This window comes from Lepisma saccharinum, chromosome 29 (genome assembly GCF_977018435.1).
Source record: "Lepisma saccharinum chromosome 29, izLepSacc3.1, whole genome shotgun sequence".
Classification (NCBI taxonomy): domain Eukaryota; kingdom Metazoa; phylum Arthropoda; class Insecta; order Zygentoma; family Lepismatidae; genus Lepisma; species Lepisma saccharinum.
In genome coordinates, this window is record NC_139257.1 from 24,037,419 (window position 1) to 24,057,510 (window position 20,092).

General features: G+C 36.2%; 1 protein-coding gene across 1 annotated transcript in view; it reads left to right on the plus strand.

The window, feature by feature from the left end:
- The window catches only part of LOC145981437 (sodium channel protein Nach-like), a 58,111-nt gene extending 39,233 nt beyond the window's left edge, over positions 1-18,878 (plus strand). The window contains exons 3-9 of the mRNA XM_083114670.1: positions 2,898-3,054; positions 6,194-6,339; positions 7,219-7,378; positions 11,369-11,645; positions 16,398-16,560; positions 17,997-18,103; positions 18,607-18,878. Coding sequence (XP_082970796.1) covers positions 2,898-3,054; positions 6,194-6,339; positions 7,219-7,378; positions 11,369-11,645; positions 16,398-16,560; positions 17,997-18,103; positions 18,607-18,878 — 1,282 coding nt within the window. The remainder of the gene's footprint in view (positions 1-2,897; positions 3,055-6,193; positions 6,340-7,218; positions 7,379-11,368; positions 11,646-16,397; positions 16,561-17,996; positions 18,104-18,606) is intronic.
- Positions 18,879-20,092: the final 1,214 nt, after the last annotated feature.

Here is a 20,092-nt window from a genome sequence, read left to right on the forward strand (position 1 = left end):
CACGTCATGAGAACCCTCTTCATCACTATATGTCAGAGTTGCACCACATTTAGCTATTAACTGTTCAGAACTCGCGAAACCAGTTTAATATGCACACTTTTCCGAAAGTAATCAATCTCAATACTTAACGCTTGATCAGGGGTCAATAACAGCTTGTCACTAATGAAACGATGAATGTTCATAGATACCGGTACACAACGATACCGTCGTAAAACACGATTTCAAAGTATTCACTCGCTTAGTTTCCATGGTGCGACACTATCCATTCGATTTCTCTCGTAAAGCTACCGTGACCGAGCACCAGTCCACTCAACACACAGGAGCTCACAAGCGATGTTGCTCCTTCGAAGGCTGACCTTCGACTTGACTGAGCCACCGCGGCAACATGATAGGAAATGCATTTCAAATTCATGAAACAATAAGGGAGAAGAAATTTAATCCTCAAAAATGAAGTAAAATGCAATGAAGACGGCAACAAATACTGAAAAATGACCTACAAGGCAAAAAGGCCGAAAGATGGAAAAACTGGTTCTAACTTAAGGGAAACGTACTGATAACAGCTTGTAATGATATAGTGGGGTCAAGTTGCGGTTGCACACGATATTTAATTTGGAAGCGGCTGCGTGGCAACTGCAACTGCGAACAAGGACTAAGACCCATACTATATATTACAAATTTTAATTTTGTGTCGTACTTCTCGCACGATGCTGCGGGAGTTTACAGGCAGAACCTACGAGAAGCGCGAGACAAAGGCCCTGTAAAAGAATACACATATACATATACATATATAGGCGTCAAAGGGTCCGGCAATGAATAGCACGTATGCCTTCTCCATTGCAAATATAAGTTTTTCTCGTAATTAAATTAACGTTATTCCCTCTCTCATTTATAACTGCTATTTTCCCCAATTACCTCTTAGATTTTTAAATTGGTATTTGACTCGTAACGTACGTTTCTAGCATTGGCTTACAGGGTAGAGTTCAAAGGTAAGAGAGTTATATTACTTTTTAAATTTTAATTCTCAACAACACAAATATATATTGCGCACATTATCGTACATTTCTTGAAAAGACAAGACAACTCAAAAGGGAGTGCCAACATTAACAACAATCATGCATGCAAAGCTACAATTTTCAAAGCGTGCAGACACGCTGTAAATTCCTAGCACGTCCTGCGTGCTCTAATTCAATCATTAACATTTAATCAAGCACCAATTATGGGTGCGTAGTACGTACATGTGCATACCTTCAACAACAGATTCAATTAGACAGGACAAAGAAACCAAAATTTAGACAACACATTTCCTCTTTCTCATATACGTGTGAAATACCCGACAAGTTTTCTTTTATTTGATTAATGACCCTTTTGACATAGAGATATCCCACTTATTATTATTATTCTGATTCTTTGACATCATTAATGCTACCGTTACAGGGGAGTGGGTTAATAGGAACAAATAGTTCCGTGTAAAGTAGGGGTACAATGAAGGATCGTAGTATTCCACGCAAGTCAAGTTCAATTAGACGCGATTGATGTCACTGGGCGAAACGTTAAATAACGGGACCAAAAGATTGCGCTACAAGACCGACGAACATAAGTCGTCTATTCGTTAAATTGGAGTATGCCTGTTCATAGATTATCTACACGCACACTATGCGTTTATAGTCAGAATAAGCATTTACGAGCACAAAGATCAGTAAACGTAACTTAATTCAGTTCACACACGTTTACGCACATCAATTGAATAATTTTCGTTACAGGCCTACTTCATATTGTAAGTTATATATAATTTATATCCTATTTCGTGCCTAGAACCGCGGTGGTCTAGTCGGTAGGCGTCTGACTATTACGCTTAAGACCCAGGTTCGAGGCGATTTCAGATGGGAAAATTCCAAGCAATGACCTTACATTTTTCCATAACAACGCTAATCTTGCGTCAATACCGAGTTAAGCGGTGAAAGAATATTGCCATGAATTGTCCCGAAAAAACACTTTACTCTTATCTCAGTAACAGAGCTCATTAATATTTTATTAGGATGAGGTTAACTTTAATGAGTATGTCCGCACACATACGACAATAAAGTGAAGAGGTTTCAAAATATTAGTATTGATTGGCTGTCATCGTGTGGACCATATTTTAAACAAATATCAGCATGTTTTCCCTTACTACATCCAGTCCATATCTGTGGCACCCCCAGGCCCCTAAACTACATTAAATTTACAAACTCTTCTGAATATAGACTTTAGTGGTCTGTAATTTGTGCTACGTTTGTCAAAAGATGGCAGTACACAATCAAAACATTTTCAGTTGGCGCAAAAATCATGGGATTCCAGGAAAATATCCAGAATTTTACAGTTTCGTACCCGGTAATTGAATTTTAAAAATGCCAGGAAATAAATTTAACTTCGTATTAGCTTGCTATGAAGAACTTGCATTTAAATCAACATTATTCCAAATGAGAGGTTATCGCTAGAATTCATATGGAAGATTCATGAATTCATTCAGTGAGGTTCTGCCAAACCTTATTCCACCTATAACCCAAACACTACCACACTCTACCCTAATCCCAATTCAGCATATACCCCAGGGTTCCTTAGACCACCTTTAACCCAAACTATATCCTAATCCTAATCCATCTTACACTGTAGGGTTAAATCAACCCTGTTGACTCCCCGAACCTTATATCGGATAGGAGGAGGGTACTCTTTATAGGTATATATATATATATATATATATATATATATATATAGGGTATAGCTCTTTCATTGGGTGGGTGGAGGGTACTCTGCCAAAATCACTACGCCTTCCATACCTGCTCAGTTTGGTACTGTATTTTATCAACGCTTCACATGCATTTTTAAGCTATCCTTCTGCATGGCTGGTATTGTCATTTCAGGAAGTACCCAAAGGGATCAAATAAAACCCACGCTTTGGATCTCTTGAGCAACTTGAAATATCTCGTTAATCCTAAAATAATGGACTACGACGCAGCTTTTAAATTGGACGAGTTATTAGAGATCAACCGTTTGAGCATTTCTCAGACGATGTTCAAAGTAAGTATTTTAACTTTTTATGTCTGAAAATATAACAATGTCAGAGTTTCTATATGTGTCTAAAATTTCAAGTTTACTGCTGCCTATTCATATTCAGAAGACTAATATATTTCATATGGTTATATCGGTGGTAAATATTTTTGAGTCAGAGAGAGATAAGCGTAGCAGAGTGCTAGGCTGTAATTCTATGTAAGTCATGGACATTTCAGCATGTTTATTTATCTGTTCCATCGTCATCATGGAGGAATAATAACATAAAATAACTAAAAATATAAATATAGTTATAACAAAATAATTTTAAAGAAAGATGATTTTCTTATATTTACATTGTATTTATCAATCGTATCTATATGTTCTTATGTTAATTGTAGTGGTAAGGATTAGGGATGGCTATTCAGAAATTTTTTTTTTAAAAAAAGACTGTTTTTCGATTTTCGAAAGTGAAAATTTTCGATATTTTGATTTTCGTGATTTTCGAGAAAAAAAATCGTCTTTTGTTTTCGACCTTTATGTTTATAGAAAAGTTTCTCATTGCGTGTTTAACCTTTTACAAGTTTTTATTTTTTTGTCTTTCGATCTTTAATTTTTTTAAAAAAAAATTCTCGCAAAACGTTATTTCACTTCATGAACTTGTATTCAAAATATTAGTGTTAAAAGGTAATTTATTTGACAAATTCATTACTTTCTTGTTTTCCATGTACTTTTTTCCCGAAAGGGAATTACGTTATTCATATAAGAACAAAGTTAAATGTCTGATCATTTTGCTTAACCGATATCTTATCCATCTTTACATTTCAGTTTGCTTAAACAAACTTGTTTATTTAGGTACTGTTAACTAAAAATGCGATTCCTTGACACTTAAGTAGAAAATACCAATGACTTTCTTGGCGTATAAAAAATGTAATGGATTTGTTTAAATATAAGGTTTTAATATAAAAAATTGAACTGAACTCTAATGAAACGTTGCGGAAACAAAAACACATTAAAGAAAGTAAAGAATTGATACGTTCAATAGCCTGTATTATTATACTATTAAACGTATTATTATATTTATTAATAATAACTTAATAATACTCAGCGGTGAACGGTGAGACTCGGTGAAGTACACAGACTCCTCTCAGGTACAGGGATAGTGTTAGGCAAAGACAATATTCACAGCACAGAGAAATAACACCACATTGCTGCAGTAGATAAACTAAAAGGTTTTATTATTTATTTATGGCAATTATAATGCTAATATACTTGAGACGAAAGCAAGGACTTCCCTTTGTCGATGAATTGACTCGACTAAAACGCATAAACTCAATTCGTGGCTATCGGCATGCCTATGATCACATAGACCTAGCTTGCGCCCCGAACTACCACACCAAGAGATATGCAATGATAACTGAGCCAATATTTGCTCTTTAGCCTTTTATTTCCAAATTAATTTTTAGGCTAGCTTTATTATTTAACGTAGAATGGTTGCAGTTTTGTGCATAGCATCAATGCATGGCTATCGGCGTACCTATGGTCACATAGGCCTAGCTTGCGCCCCGAATTACTATACCAAGATGTATGCACAACACCGAGGAGTTATTTTTTAAATTTAAAAGCTTCGTCGATCCGTGGCGAAAGCGTGTTATTTCTTACGCGATATCCTCGCTTTTATACTATTTTCGAGAACACAGATTCAAGTACAGATGAATCACTTACTATCTACAAAAGGATACTATCAACAAAACTGACATGTTTAGAAATACAAATTCACATAGTGCACTCTCGCAAACGTGAAGATACATTAAACTACTCATAATAGAGCATAAAATACAATAAACATTAAACAAATGATATACATTACAAACAGGGTGCAATATTACATATAATAACACAACATTTACGTGTCTTTCATAAAAGTATAATATATCAGTGACATATTTTAAAGTTGTGACGTCACATAAAAATATAGATCATATCAGAATTAAAAATGTTTCAGTGTAGTCAGTTAGGAAAATGAGAAATCAATGCTTCCCAGAATTCAGGTTTGTCCTACCCCCATCCACGTAGGAAAGGAAACATTCTGAAAGAAACACTGATTCTGTGTTATTGCATTTTATTATCTAATCAATTGACGTATATATTGGTGCAATAAATTAAGCAGCGATTCAGAAAATAAAAAGGTGGTAAGGATGTATTACTAAACAAATAAATGGAAACTGTGACTATTTAACTGTTCACATGACCTGTCCACGAATATTCCTTTTCTCTTTTTATACACAGATTATTGCATATTGCCGGCGCTTAGAAGCACACACGCACAGGTTCAAACTACTTACTTGGCTTGTTCACCATTGAGCACAAATCGTATCGAAAGATAAAAATTCTGACAGATCATGCATCTTATCCGACTGAAACATCCACTAAGGAGTGCGACCGAATAAGGGTTTGTGGCTGTACGTTAGAATTTATCTTAAGACATTCCGGCATATGGCAGCCCAATGCAGTATTTACCCGAAGATTGCAGGTTTTGAAAACTTGACCTTATAAAGGAGAAGTTTTTCGTCTTTCAAAGAAAACTTTCTTTTTCGAGTCATTTTTCCTGCTTTATTTTTCGTCAAAATGGAAGCTTAATGGAGCACCTATATCTACTCTGTCCTATAACTCTGGAGTACAGCCGCGCATAACGAAGGGGTGAACGCAAGAGGGTAGAGCAAGGCAGTGCGCCCTGCTGCAAACGGCTGGTAGCGGCAGTCTCGTTGCCTATTCTTCATGCAATCCCTTTCCCTCTCACGCGAGTCACTACTTGCGCAGAGACTTACTTTCGTTCGCTTGCTCCAGAGACTACAGGAACAGAGTGGTGTAACATTTCAATCTTTTTCAGTTGTAGGAGGTTGGGGTATATTTAAAGGTATATTAGGTTTAGTATGTAATTTTGTAATGTAAAAGTGTCACGTTTCCAAATGCGCTAAAAGTATAGGAGTCACTACGTACACAAACATATATTTCTTTTTAAAAAATGGCAATAAGTCTAACTTAACAAGAAATTCTTTATATTTTTCTATGCTTTTCAATAAAATTGCCTTCTCTTTGACAAAGCGCGAGTTCTCGGGATTAGTATTACTGACTTATAAATTGATATTGTTGTCTGTTTCAATCACAGCTGGTCCAGCCATGTGAGAAAATGATAGTACGCTGTCTATGGGAGGGATACAGAGTCGACTGCAACAAAGTTATAAAGATGATTAGGACCGTCTATGGATTTTGCTGTAGTTTCAATTACCATGTCACCGGGGCAGAATATGAGAGGTAATTCGACAAGACGAACATGAATGTGGTTCGTGGTGAATGACAAAAGTCAATATTGAAATGGACGTAAAGGCAAGTATGATATATTGCCCTTATTAATGGCAGATTGGAGTCTGTATTGCTGGACATATAAAGCTTTGGCTTTATGGATGCCAGAACATTACATGCTTACATTAATAAAATCATCAATAGGACTTAGCATATTTCTTGGTAAGGATGATGTTTTCTCTAAATATATAGAAATTCATATTACGAGGAACTAATTAAATGAAGCTGCTTTTTAAGGGCATATTTAGGCATATTTGTCATAGAGCACATTTTAATATATTTTCGGTCATTTTCAGCATATTTTTCTTCTTCAAGAAATATACAGTCAATTTTGAAGTGGATTCGTTCTTACTTCCATGCTCACTGAAGTTGTAGAATTGTTTACAATTATACGTTGAATTTATCCTGAAATATTGTGAAAACTGGTTTTGTTTTCTATTGGAATTTTTATTTGAAAACTTACAGAAGGTATTCATTGTACATTGCAACTCAGGGCTCATAAAGTGAACTTAAAATAGCATGTGAAAATATTTGTTTAAAATAGCTCAGTTGTAAGGGCATATTTTTCAATTTATAGCATATTTTTTTAAAAAATGTTCAGGTCTCTTTACGTTGCATATTTTACTAAGTTTTATCTCATAGAAATTGCAGCCCTAATCATGGCTGTATTGATATAACCGAATTTTATATATATTCGGGTTTGGCAAATTACTAGTAATATGATTAGTGCACGGATTGCAACAATTGTATTAAAATTGCAATTTTACACAAGTACTATTATGCATGACAAGAAATAAAAATGTTTGTCACCCAATTTTTTTTATTTTTTAGTGTTTTCAAAAATGACAATTCCAGACAGAAAGAAGAAATTGAGGAAGGGTTTGAACTGACAAGAGTAAGCGGTGCAGGACCTGAGTCTGGGTTATCAGTTATTTTAAATTCTGCAATTGAAGAATACTTTTCACCAATATTCAAGTTCCTCGGAATTCGGGTAAGTAACTTATCATTTAATTTGTATTAATTACACGGCCGTGCATTTTGGAAAACAACTTTCGGATGATTTCAAATCACAGTCAGCAAGGCAACGGCCTTTGCCAGCGGTGAGTGCATCTCCACTGTAAATTTCCATCTGCATCCAGGGATACTCGATGGGATACAGCTTGAGGTGAAAAGTCTACCAAGGCATGACTCAATTCCAAAGGATAACACCCCTGGAGACGGTAAATCGATCTCTCACCTCGCTCCACAATTACCAGCAAATTGATCAACGAGACGACGACGACTGCCAGTTGAGAGATCTCGACTTTACGAGGCGGCAAAAAGCGAGAAACCCAAGAAGCAGTCGGGACTACGGAGGAACATTAGCCAAAGCCAACCCGAGTCCGGAGAATCAGCACTCCATAGAATCAAGTCGCCGAATTTGCCTGCCGCCTCTTATCGCCACCTTCGATCTCTCCAGCGGGCACCTGTCACCATACAACCGTCGCCGACGCCAGAAGCCGAGGGCCAGATATACAACAAGGGGTGAGTAGCGTTCAACATCACAGGTTCACAAAGATACTTCATCAGCTTCCTTAAGGGTAGAGGTGGTTAGCTAAATCAAAGCTAGAGACCTATCTTATTTATCTGAGCTACGTCCCAGCGTGACTCGATCCCGTGCCATAAGGGGCTGGGTCTACAGGATTCCTCGATAGTGCATCAGCAATACCATTCTGTGATGATGGGAAAGAGTGGATTTGGAAGTCGAACTCTTGGAAGAAGAATGATCTTCTAGCCAGAACCCCAGACAACTGTTTTGTTGTTGTAAAGTAAGACAACATGAAAACTATAAATGGTGTGTTGATTTAGAAGTATTTGAATGATTTTAAGACATAAAAGGCAGCTGCATTTTCAAGAGAAAAGACATCAGATTTTTCTCAGTGTCTGTAAGGTGTCTGCTGCAGAAGGCTATCGGATGCAGTATCTTTCTGCATAAGGTAAACTCCCATACCTTGATAAGGTGCGTCGATGTATACGAATGATGTTTGCTTTGGGTTATAAGGTCTAAGAATTGGTGCGGAAATAATTTTGTCTTTTAATGCCTCAAAGCTTTTCTGATGCTCTTCATGCCAATGAAAGTTTACTTTCTTTTTGAGTAATTTGAACAAACATTCTGCGGGTTCCTCAAACCCTTGTACATAGCGTCTGATGAAATTGCATATGCCTAGGAAGGATTTCAAATTCTTCTTAGATTTAGGTGGAGGGAATTCTTTGATTGCACGCAGGATGTGATCAGAAATTTTAAATCCCTTTTGTGACACAAGATGGCCTAAGACTGGGATTTCTTCAAAACAGAATTTACATTTATTTGGCCCTAGTTTCAAATTGGCTGAACGTAATTTAGCAAAGACTTTATGTAAAATTTGTAACATCCTCAATCTGATGTTGAAAAAAGTGAATTTCACCAGTTTAATTTTGATAGAAAATGTGATTAGCTTGCAGTTGTAATTTAATGTTAGATACAGTTTGCTTTACTTCATTAGCATTTTGGAATAAGGGTTCTAGTTACTTAGTAGTGGCAAAATCACAGCAATAGTTAGCAATGCTACTTATAAAGCCAAGGAGTGCACGATTTTGTCTAACTACTGAAGTGTTGGGAGTGGGTCTTGTGTGAAAAAAGGTGTGAATGAAAATTTTGGATTTGGTTGGTTGATTTGGTGTTTTAAGTCCACTTTATGCACAGTAAGGCTAATCGGGACTGGACCTACAGTTTAAAGTGGGATCCGAACCACTTGTGCCTCCACCGGGTGAAAATTTTGGAGTTCGACTGCAAGTTTACATTGGTTGGGATCTTCTTCACCTTTGTTGCCCATGATTCTGGAAGGATTTTGAATGCTGATCAAGAACATGACAAAAATTCCTTCCCATCACATCAGGATTTTTCCCTAGGTCAGGATTTTTCTCCAAGCCAGTAAGTTCAATCAACCCACCATATTATAGTATTGAGTTTTGGACATTTCTTGAAGGTAAGTTTTATGAGGGAGTTTGGAAACAAAGCTTATGTAATAAAAGTCCATATAATTTCCATGTCAATATGTCCTGTGAAGGTAGAACGTGGATTAAATGCTTATTATTCTACGTGCATTTACAGTTCAAAATTGGAGGATTTGTATTGTAGAAAACCAAAATTTCCCCACAATATAAGCAGAGCTATCTATATACGAAATGATGGAACTACACATTTTATTGTGACACTAAGGCAGTCAATATATTGCTATTTTCTGGAGAAAAAAACTTGACGTTATGGGTAAGAATTGACTTCATTTTTGGAATCAGCATGCTGAAATTATTCAGAGACAAGAGTCATCCAAACCCATGTCGACAGATATTATTAATTTATGTGCCATTGACACAAGGTTTTTTATTGTATATTGTTTCAGGTTTCATGCTGTAACTTGATTTTCATCATCTATCTATCTTTGGTTTCATGGAAATAAAATTCTCCCTCAATTTTCTTTTGGCATTTTCAGGAATAATTTTTCATTCTACGTTTCGCACAGAAAATATTTCTGGTTGTTTCATCCTTTTCATGTTTCCTCCTCTTTCAATATTCTTCAGTATCTGCTCTTTCTACCTATAATTTGGTCTTCCCTAAGACTTTCCACAGCTCCTTTTCCAGTAATGTTATCACTCTTTTCCTCACTATTACAATCCAATCTTGCCTTCTTCATCATTCACCACTTCTTCCCGTCTACACTTGGAATTTCAGTTTTTTTCACTCCCTGTTCAATCTTCTCTCACATCTTCATGTTCTCACATCCTCTACTACCTGATCTTTCCATCAACTATCTTGTCTTTCCCCACTTCTTATACACTGTACTCCACCACTCACTTCTCTTTATTTAATAAGTTCAATTCTTGTCTTCTTCCAATCTCAGCTATATGTTCCCTTCCAATACATCCTGGTTTTCCCTTTGACATTTTTACAACTACTTTTGTACTATAAACATTAATTCCTTTCTCTCCTCCGTATTCCAAACCTTCTCTCTTCGTCTCATAACGCCACTCGTTGACATTTCGCCCGACTCCTCGACTTTCATTGGTTCTTTTCAACTCCTTGTACAAGTGCCCCCTTTTGAACTAATCCTGTTCATTTGCTACAAACTGTTTGAGTCTTCTCTGGCGAATTCTGTCCTGTAGCTTCACTCCCAGCAATCCGTGCAAAACTCCTCACTCTGATTATCAAACTGCTGTTATTATTAATTATCATTAGATGCTTGCTTATATTGAGAGTAGATTTCTGTTCCACCCTGCATACTAGTACATATCATTTTGCATGTATTTACAGAGTGTCCCAAAATAGTGTGTACAGTCTTTGATCGTCAATAACATGAACACTAATAACAGCAAGCAAGAACATTTAAGTGTCACATACCTTAAAATTATAGATGTTCAAAATGACCACCATTGGCAGTAATATTTATGTACAATCTGAACAGATCGATAAACAACAGATACGGTTTCTGTGGGAAGGGAAATGTAGATTGTCTCAATTGCATGTCCCACGTCACTCAGTGTCTCGGGCTTTGTGGCGTAGTCAGCATTCATCACAGTTCGACAAAGGCAGTAATTTAACTGTGTTAAATCAGGATATCTGGATAGATATTCGACTCTTCTTACGTCTCCCGAAAGAAACATTTCTCACCTCTGCCATTTTGTGTACACTAATGACTACCGCTTGGCAGGCTGTGAAGGGACTTAAAAAAAAGGCATATACACTCTCACACATGCTCAACATAGACAATGCAGTTTCAAATGCAAGAAGTCCAGTCAAGCCATCTTTAATAATTTCTCTGCTATTAAAGTTCAAAAAGTATAAACATTATTTTGGGACACTGTATAATACAGCAACATAATCCAATGTAGTCCACTCTGTGCTTTAATATCGATAAACCACAACTTCAAACTGCATTTAAGAACAAGGAATCATATTGTCTTTTAGATCATGATTCACGATGGAACGGACTATCCAGAAGTGTCGGCAGTAGAGATGATAGTTCCTCCGAGAGAAGAGGCGTATATTTCAGTGACTGCGACCACTATCTATGGCAGCGAGGAAATACGAGATGTACCGGTGAACAAAAGGCAATGTGTGTTTGGTGATGAGAAACCTCTGAAAAGTTCAAATCACTACAGCTACCAAACGTGTGTTACAGAGTGTAAAATTGCTTTCCTATATAAAATGTGTAACTGCACGCCGTTCTTCTATCCTAATCTAAGTAAGTCTCTATCTTTCTTCCTCTACCTGTGAAATGGAAATGTGTATAAAAGTAAAGTCTTTCACTTACTTCCTCGAAGTGTCCTTCTCTCATAATCTCGCTTCCTTTTCCAATCGTATTGTCTCTCTTTGTCTTTAGTTCTCAGCATGTTGCAACCTCTGTTCTTGGGTAACCGATGATCTTACCACGTCTCTCACAGGATGTGAGGTTCTTTCTTAGAATATAACGTTAGCCAAAGACTATATAAGGGAATATTACATATGTATTATTTTTGCACATTTCTTATTTTTTGCACATCTCTGTAGTGTCGCATATGCTGGCACTACAGAAATATCCATTGAACCGTGCAATTTGCGGGCAGTCACTGAGAGCGGTGTTGCCACGTTCAACACGCAAATTTACTCCGTTGAATAAAAATGATAATGGATTTTTGAAACAGGTGTAACGAGATTCAAAACAATACCAATATTGTATTTCTAGGACTACCCAATATTGAGAAAACGTTTTTTCACAAAATTGATACGAAGCTCTGTCTGGCCGATTTTAAAAATCTGAAAATTAATAATTGTATTTCAAACCTTTTTTATCTGAACTGCATTTAAATGCCATCACGATCGAACCACAAGCTTTTTGAAGTGTGTTTGTTTGGAAAGCAACAAAAAACTGAGACGATTTATCCAAGAAATACTCGAAGGAAAATTTAGTTGCAATAGATGAACCCAGTATTGAATATTCTGAATTTTTATGTAACTCGTCTTTACTTAGGTCTACAGGTTAGTTTTTAATTAGAGTCCAAACTGATGTATCCATAATTTTTAAGCCGATAGTAACTACCGGTCAGTAGTAAGCGATTTGTCACATTGCCCCCGCGCTATGCTAAACGTTATGTACCAAGGGAAAGTAAACTGTCCTTGCCCACTAGTTTTGGCACCTTTCCCCCACAGTTTTTTAACCCAAACGCCGCCACTGCTACCGGTATATTCTTCTCTTTGATTTACCATCATTCTAAATTACATGTTATTGTCTAATTATTCAAAACCTACAAGTAAATACACAGTTTGAATGTAGGGAGATCCACTATGGCACCTATAATTGTTAGAATCAATACCATATCCAATTTACTTATGATTGGTTTCAACTTTCAATTTCCTCTCTAAAACTGCTAGGAAAGACAAAATGTGAATAAAAACAGGTTATGTATGTACAGAAGTAATTTTGTATTATTTTTCGTGAATATCTTCATGCTCTTATTTAAATAACTCGATAAATCACTTTTGAAACAATGCTTTTGTATAATATATAGTATACTATCCTGTATACAACTCGATTTACGGGAATGAACTGTATTTATTTCAGATGATGCTAGAATTTGTACAATGAAGGACGTGAAATGCTTAGACATGAATAGAGGTAAGCAATAAAAAAATAATTGTTCTATACAATTATAGTTTCTTTTCACCTTGGTTCAGGTCTGTTATCTCAATAGATTATATCATATATTTTGTGAATAACAAATATTGTGCGTAGGATCTAATGAAACTTCAAAATGCCTGCTCGACAAGAACTCTACCAGTATTCATTGATGTACTTCGGTATGCTATAGTCCGAGGTTTCTCTTCAACAAGTACATTGACGAGTTGAATATGTCGAACGCAAACATTGTTTATGACAGGGACACTCGTCTCAAGTACGTTAAATAATCGTTGTAAAGTTTTATTCAACAACTTGAGAACTGTATTTTCGTGCAAATTTCTGAGGGCATATAACATTCATCACATGAAAATTCCCTAAAACCTGGTAGCATACGAGGTTGAAGCAATAATAAGCTATCACCATCAAGTTGAGACATAACTAATGTTAAAATCTCATCCAGTGATTTCTATTTAAGATTTCTAAGTTCACTGAACTAAGCTATATAAAAATGAACAAAATATGATACCAATGTTCATCCTAGTAACAGAAACTTTCAGTTTATCAACACAGAATACTAGAATTAATATTGAATATCCAAATGATCAGAAGATTCAGCCCTATAATCAACACTTAGCTAAGTAATATAATCTTCAAGTTAAATAGAATAATTATTTTTGAAACTGCAAAACACTTTTGTGCTTCATGGTTACACATTAATACAATGTTACCCATGAAGAACTTCATTTGTTAAATCAACAAGATTTATAAAATAATAAAAGAAGAAGAAAATATACATACTGCTCAATTTGGCAGTTTCAGCCCATAATTGTTTTTCTTATTATAACACAGTCTTTCGATTGAAAAACAAGGTACGTAAGAAAGTATAAACTCAAATGTTAAATTATTTGATGGAATTGGGCTCGTCTCAAAGTTAATGATATACTTTTACTTTAATTCAAAGTTTATATTTACGAGTAACAAACAAAATAAACTTTAGTGAATTCAAAAATTGAAAATGAATTATTTTAATAGAATAAGAAAGATGTAGAGTTGGTAGTCTGTGATGGATCGATAAGACAGAGATGTGATTGTCCTTCGTATTTTTTGTGTTACTGTATGTATTTGTGATGAGAGGAGGTGATAAGTATATTTCTGGAATGTGGCATAAGTACTGCAGATTACGTTGTGTAACTAATAATTCGATATATCGTAACTGAAACGTTAAAATACGTTAAATAAAGTCACCATCAGTTGTACTCCACGTATGTAAAGAAACAGTGTTGCCGTCTCATAGTTCGAAAAATATACGGAGTTCAGTTAAAGTGTCATTATCGAACTATTCGATATAGCTACCGAAGGAGAAGATGAGCAGTTGTGTCGAATGTAATGAACAAGTATCTCGGAAGGATATTTCCTCCAAAATACAATGCTCAAACTGTATGAAGTTTTGTCATTTAAAATGTGCACTCATGAAGGAGGAAGATGTTGAACAGGCCTATATGCGGAATACGGGACAAGTATGGAGAATCAAGGAATTTGCAAAAAGTAGGCGTAGTAATTTACAGAACGAAAGTGTATGAGTAGTGTGAATGTATATGTTCTAGGCCAGTCATTTCGAATCTTTCGAAAATGTTGATTTTACCATAAATTTTCATGATTTTGGAATCCTAACATCTCGAAACAGGCATTTTTCTAGCTGTGATCATGACAACATTACATGCTTTAAGAAAAATCGAGGTTCTTTTCGGGCAGTTTTCACGATCATGTTCGAATAAATAAATGAATGTGTCTGGTAAGTAATTTTGATAAGTTTAGAAAAGATTTTACCCAACCTGAAAGAGCACTCTACATATCATAATATTCTTGCACCTAAATTACAAGTCTTTTTTTAAAAAAAATATGCATGTACGAGCACCTCCAATTTAACAATATCCGTTTGGGCATAGACTGCGCCAAGCGTTGACAGTAATCTGGCGTAATTTCAGGGACCCATACTTCCTTGATTTTTTTATTCCAGTGACCCTGGTCATTTATGACGTTGGGGACTTCTCAGAGACCTTCATCTTCATGATGGACCATGCATTTTCTTTGATGTTTAGATCTTGTGAATTTTATGCTTGTAATTGTAGCAGCTTTATAAATAGCTACTAATGTTTTATTATGATTAACGAAAACGTACGTAGTAACATCCACCATAAATATCATCCACCTATCTTCAATAATAAGATGCCGGTGATGATTAAAGAAAAGCATTGAAATTAGAATAACGTTTCCTGAAATTTTCGCATTTTTTTCAAAAATTCTTCTTGCAGACCTTTTTTTTCAAGTTGTTGGGAGGGGAGCAGAAAAAGTCGTAGAAATTTGGTCTTTCGTGGCGATTACATGAAAATGTCAAGCGATATCCATCCAAACTTATCCACATTGCTACAACCGATTTTCTTCACTAAGAGTGCTTCATATATAAAGCAAAAATATATTCTTATAAAAGTCAATATTAATAATAGTAATAAAGTAATTATAAAAATATAAATCTACAAGGGTAAAAATAATTAGATATAATATTATCTATATCTTTTAGGACCTAAGACATTTTTATTATTCCTCTTCAAGAAGTATTAACTATTTAAACACGACGTGGAATGATTGTAGTAGGTAGGAACATTCCAGAACATTCACTTCGCTTTTTCTGGTGACCATTGTCCCTGTCGAGAATCATTTCTCTTCTTTATAGTCCCGTCTAGTTTGTTGCACTCTTTGACACTAGGTGTAGTGCAGGTGTATCCCGGTGTCAGGATGGTGCAAGGAAGTTACATTCAATGTAGACGATAAGCGGTGTTCAAGTTCAGAAGATTCAACAAATGCCTGTCTTCTGCTTTAAACGTTCATTTGATTAGTTAGCACACACCACGTGATCATACACCACACGCTACACAGCTCCAGGTTTATGAAGATTATGTTGTGTATGAACGTTTTCCGTTGTATTTAGCACGCAGATGTGTGTTATTGTGAAGTAAAGTACCTCGGTTACGTGAAGTAGCACAGCCCGAAGGTTTCGCCCAAGTGACTATTACACCCAACATGACAATCCAAAACAACAGCAGAACGTAGTGCATACGGCACAGGCAGGAAATACACTATTTGACACAAATTCAGCTCTCTGTGACGATTAGGTTTACTGCTACGATTTTTTTGTACATCGTGACACATTGGAAAAAGCGCTTTCCCGTAAAGTCCGGTCTTCAAAATACTACAACCATGTCAAATAGCTCCAAAACATTATGTAGAAACATCTAAAATTTGTGCTTACATTTAATTAATAGAATATATTTTGGTTTCTAGGGGGATCAAAGAAACTGAAGCCGCCTCCAGATATTCCAGGAATTGACTATAGTCGAGACGAGGGTATGGATTGTGAATGCTATACTCAGTGTAGCGACAAGTTTTATTCAGTATCTACCTACACTACATCACTAGAGAGTAACGATTCATCATCCGACATTGCGTGAGTATTGTTAGAATAAGTAATGAACAGGGGTATAAGAACAAAAATAATCCGTGACGCAACAGCCACTGAGGGCTAGGTCCTACCTATTCACCTTTCCTCACTATGGTGGGTGGCCACCGGTCCCATACACAGGCAGAAATCTCAGGAGAAAAGTTGTTACGCTTCCTCCAGGAGAGTCGAACCTGCGAGCGTCCCGTAGCCGGTGTCCAAATATTTCGCTTCAAACTACATGACCGCGGTGCGTGGCAATGTACAGGGGTAAACAAAACTAAGAATAATTCAGGCGCAAGCCTCTTTTTCTTAGGGGTCAGTTTTTTCTTTTCAAATAAGGTCAAAGAAAACCATGAATGCAACAAATATAAGGTATGAAATGCGACCTGAAAACATTTTATTTATTAATTAATACAAGGTTGGACTAAAATTATGCGTCGGTAACAACATAAATAACTATGCAATGCATTTTCATATATAGCAGACACTACCACATCACAGTAGTGAAAATGGCATGTTTATTATTCTGATTTTAATGCTACACGTGATAGAGAAAATACACAAACATTAAAAAACATATACTGTACTGAAAAAGTGTGTGTAAGAAGAGTTACTAAGAATCCTAATAGAAATGGGAAATAAAATAGGAAGTCATAAAAATTAAACATTCTTCCTGCCTAAATGTTGCACAAAATGTATAACTTTAATGTACATCCATGTTGTAGAAGTAGGTGTCGATGTGTTGGAGCCCCCAGGTGATATCATACTTCAACCTTTGATCCTGGCTTGAACAAAGTCCTTAAAAAATCTCCAACCAATCAGAACTATCGGTGACGTCTCACACTTGAAGTCACAGACCTCTAATTACTGACTGGAAACGATGAGCTTTTGTTTGAAGCCTCGCATCTTTGCTCGTGCATACTCCTGCGGGTAGAAATATGGCGGAGATGCACATTAGAGCTTCTTAAGTTTTCATTTTTATGAAGAAATTATTTGTACTCACTTGTACTTGTGGAGTATTGTATGTAGAGTTATATACTTCTTAGTAAACTTAAAAATTTCAAGCTTGGATGGTGTTATGACTCACAATCTTTAAAATAGTTGTTGCAGGTAGAAATATGTTAAAAAGCTGACTATTCCGGTGTGGTACCTGGAGCTCTGTGCTTGAAGCACAATGGTTAAAGTACCACCGACATTTTTCAGTTGTTTTGTGGACGGAGGGTAATAAGGTAAACTACTAATAGCTAATGGGATAGTTTAATGCCCATATGTAAACAAGATTTGGAAGAATGCAATCAGGTTTCGTACATGATAACTGATTTTTTTAACCTATTGATTTATTTCTCCCCGATATTATGAATCTGGATTTACAAAGTGCCTTTGTTAGTGTAAATGCAATTGTAATATTTTCGTGTATTCATCTACTATTATTCCATTTTCAGAGAAGATTTTATCGTGGTAAACCACAGCATTGTCCATGTGTTCTTTCAAGATCTTGTATCAATTAGATACAAAAGAGATGTTCAATGTACATGGGATCAGTTACTTGGTAAGTAAGTACATACAAAAGAGGTGTTCATGTTACCTGGGATCAGTTACTTGGTAAGTAAGAAGATCCTTAGTGAGTAAGATCGCATTTCCGGGGAAATCAGTCTTGACAAGAATAGTTTTCCAATGATATCATTGTAAATGACAGCAATATTATTTTTTTCTTAATTGAGAGGGAGGGTGCATGACGTAGCATGACAAAGGGTTAACATTCTGCTGCATTTATCAGCAGTTTGAACCGTTTCCCTTTATCGTCAGGTAACTTTGGATAACATGACGCTATATTTATCAGCATTGAACCATTTTCTTTATCGGCAGGTAACTTTGGATAACATGTCGCTATATTTGTCAGCACTTTGAACAGTTTTCTCTACTGACAGGCAACTTTGGATAACATTTCGTTATATTTATCAGCACTGAACCATTTTTCTTTAATGAAGGGCAACTTTCGATAACATTCCACTGTATTTATCAGTACTTTGAACCATTTTTCTTTATCAACAGGTGACTTTGGAGGTCTGTGCAGCATGTGCATGGGATTCAGCTTGCTGAGTGTCGTGGAGATTGTATACTTCTTCACCCTGCGATTGTTCTTTGTTTCGAGGAAGAAAGAAGCGGTCAGTTCGTTGCAAAGGACACGTCGTTTGAGGGTTCTGCCTGCTTCTTTCCATACAGAAGAAAGTAGGCAATTGGATAACAGAAGAAAGGCGTGGAGACTTCACTCCATGCGTGAACTCTGCTCTGCATCCACTCAAGACAATTTCATGAATTCTTAGAATATACAGTATAGTTGGTAGAAATTGAAGCTAACATTGTGTAAAAATTTGTTCATCAAATGACATATATGTACTCTATAATACAAGGTTAGCAGAAATGATGTCCCAGATTTGAAGCATATAATACAGGTGAACGAAATTAGTGTGGATGGAAAATGAAACTCAAAAAGTTTCTACTTTGCAGCCATGTAGTAAGCACTGCGCCAGGAGTGAGATTAGAGAAGAAGGCTTGTATCTGCAATTCAGAAGTTTATATTTAATAATACAGGGTGATTTTTTTAAAACTCATGGTTTTCTTTGTTGTGTAAAATTTGTAAATGAAGTATTATTTCCATGCGGTTTGTGGCAAATGAATAAGGAAGGATGGGAGATTTATTGGAGTACGTTTACCGGTTTATATGCATCCCGGGTAATATCGCCCACGCCTCAACAAAAACAGCAAATATTCACCAGTGTACCTTCCGCGTCTATATGGTCTGGGGGTTTGGATGCAGTGCGGAGGTTTAAGCTTCCTCCTGTAGATAGCACCGTTGTCATTGTCAACAATAACCAGGTAACTGAGCTGTTATATTGTTGTGCTGGAAAGTTGTGTGCTTTTGCGTAATTGTTGTGCTGAAAAGTTGCGTTATTGTGATCAGAACACATAGTAAGAATGGTGTACTCCTTGCAGGAAGTGTGCTTTTGCGTAATTGTTGTGCTGAAAAGTTGCGTTATTGTGATCAGAACACACAGTAAGAATGGTGTACTCCTTGCAGGAACGTGTGTTTATCGTGAAATGTTTTTGGAAAACTGATGCTGTTGTTGCTATGCTGAAATTGCGAACATTAGCGCAGAAACACTATGTCAGACAGCCCTTAACACGGAACGGCGTGTTCGACTTTGTTTACAGGAAGGAGGTCGACACTTTCAGCACCTTCTTTAAAGGTGAGATGTTATGTCATATGTCTGTGCCATAATTTTTGTTTTATTTATGTTTGAGTGCATACAGAAAAAAGAACTCATTCTCATTAATTCAGTTTAGCAAAAATCCAATACTTCAATGTTATTGTAGGGTACACTGGTGAATATTTGCTGTTTTTGTTGAGGCGTGGGCGATATTACCCCGGATGCAAATAAACCGGTAAACATACTCCAATAAATCTCCCATCCTTCCTTATTCATTTGCCACAAACCGCATGGAAATAATACTTCATTTACAAATTTTACACAACAAA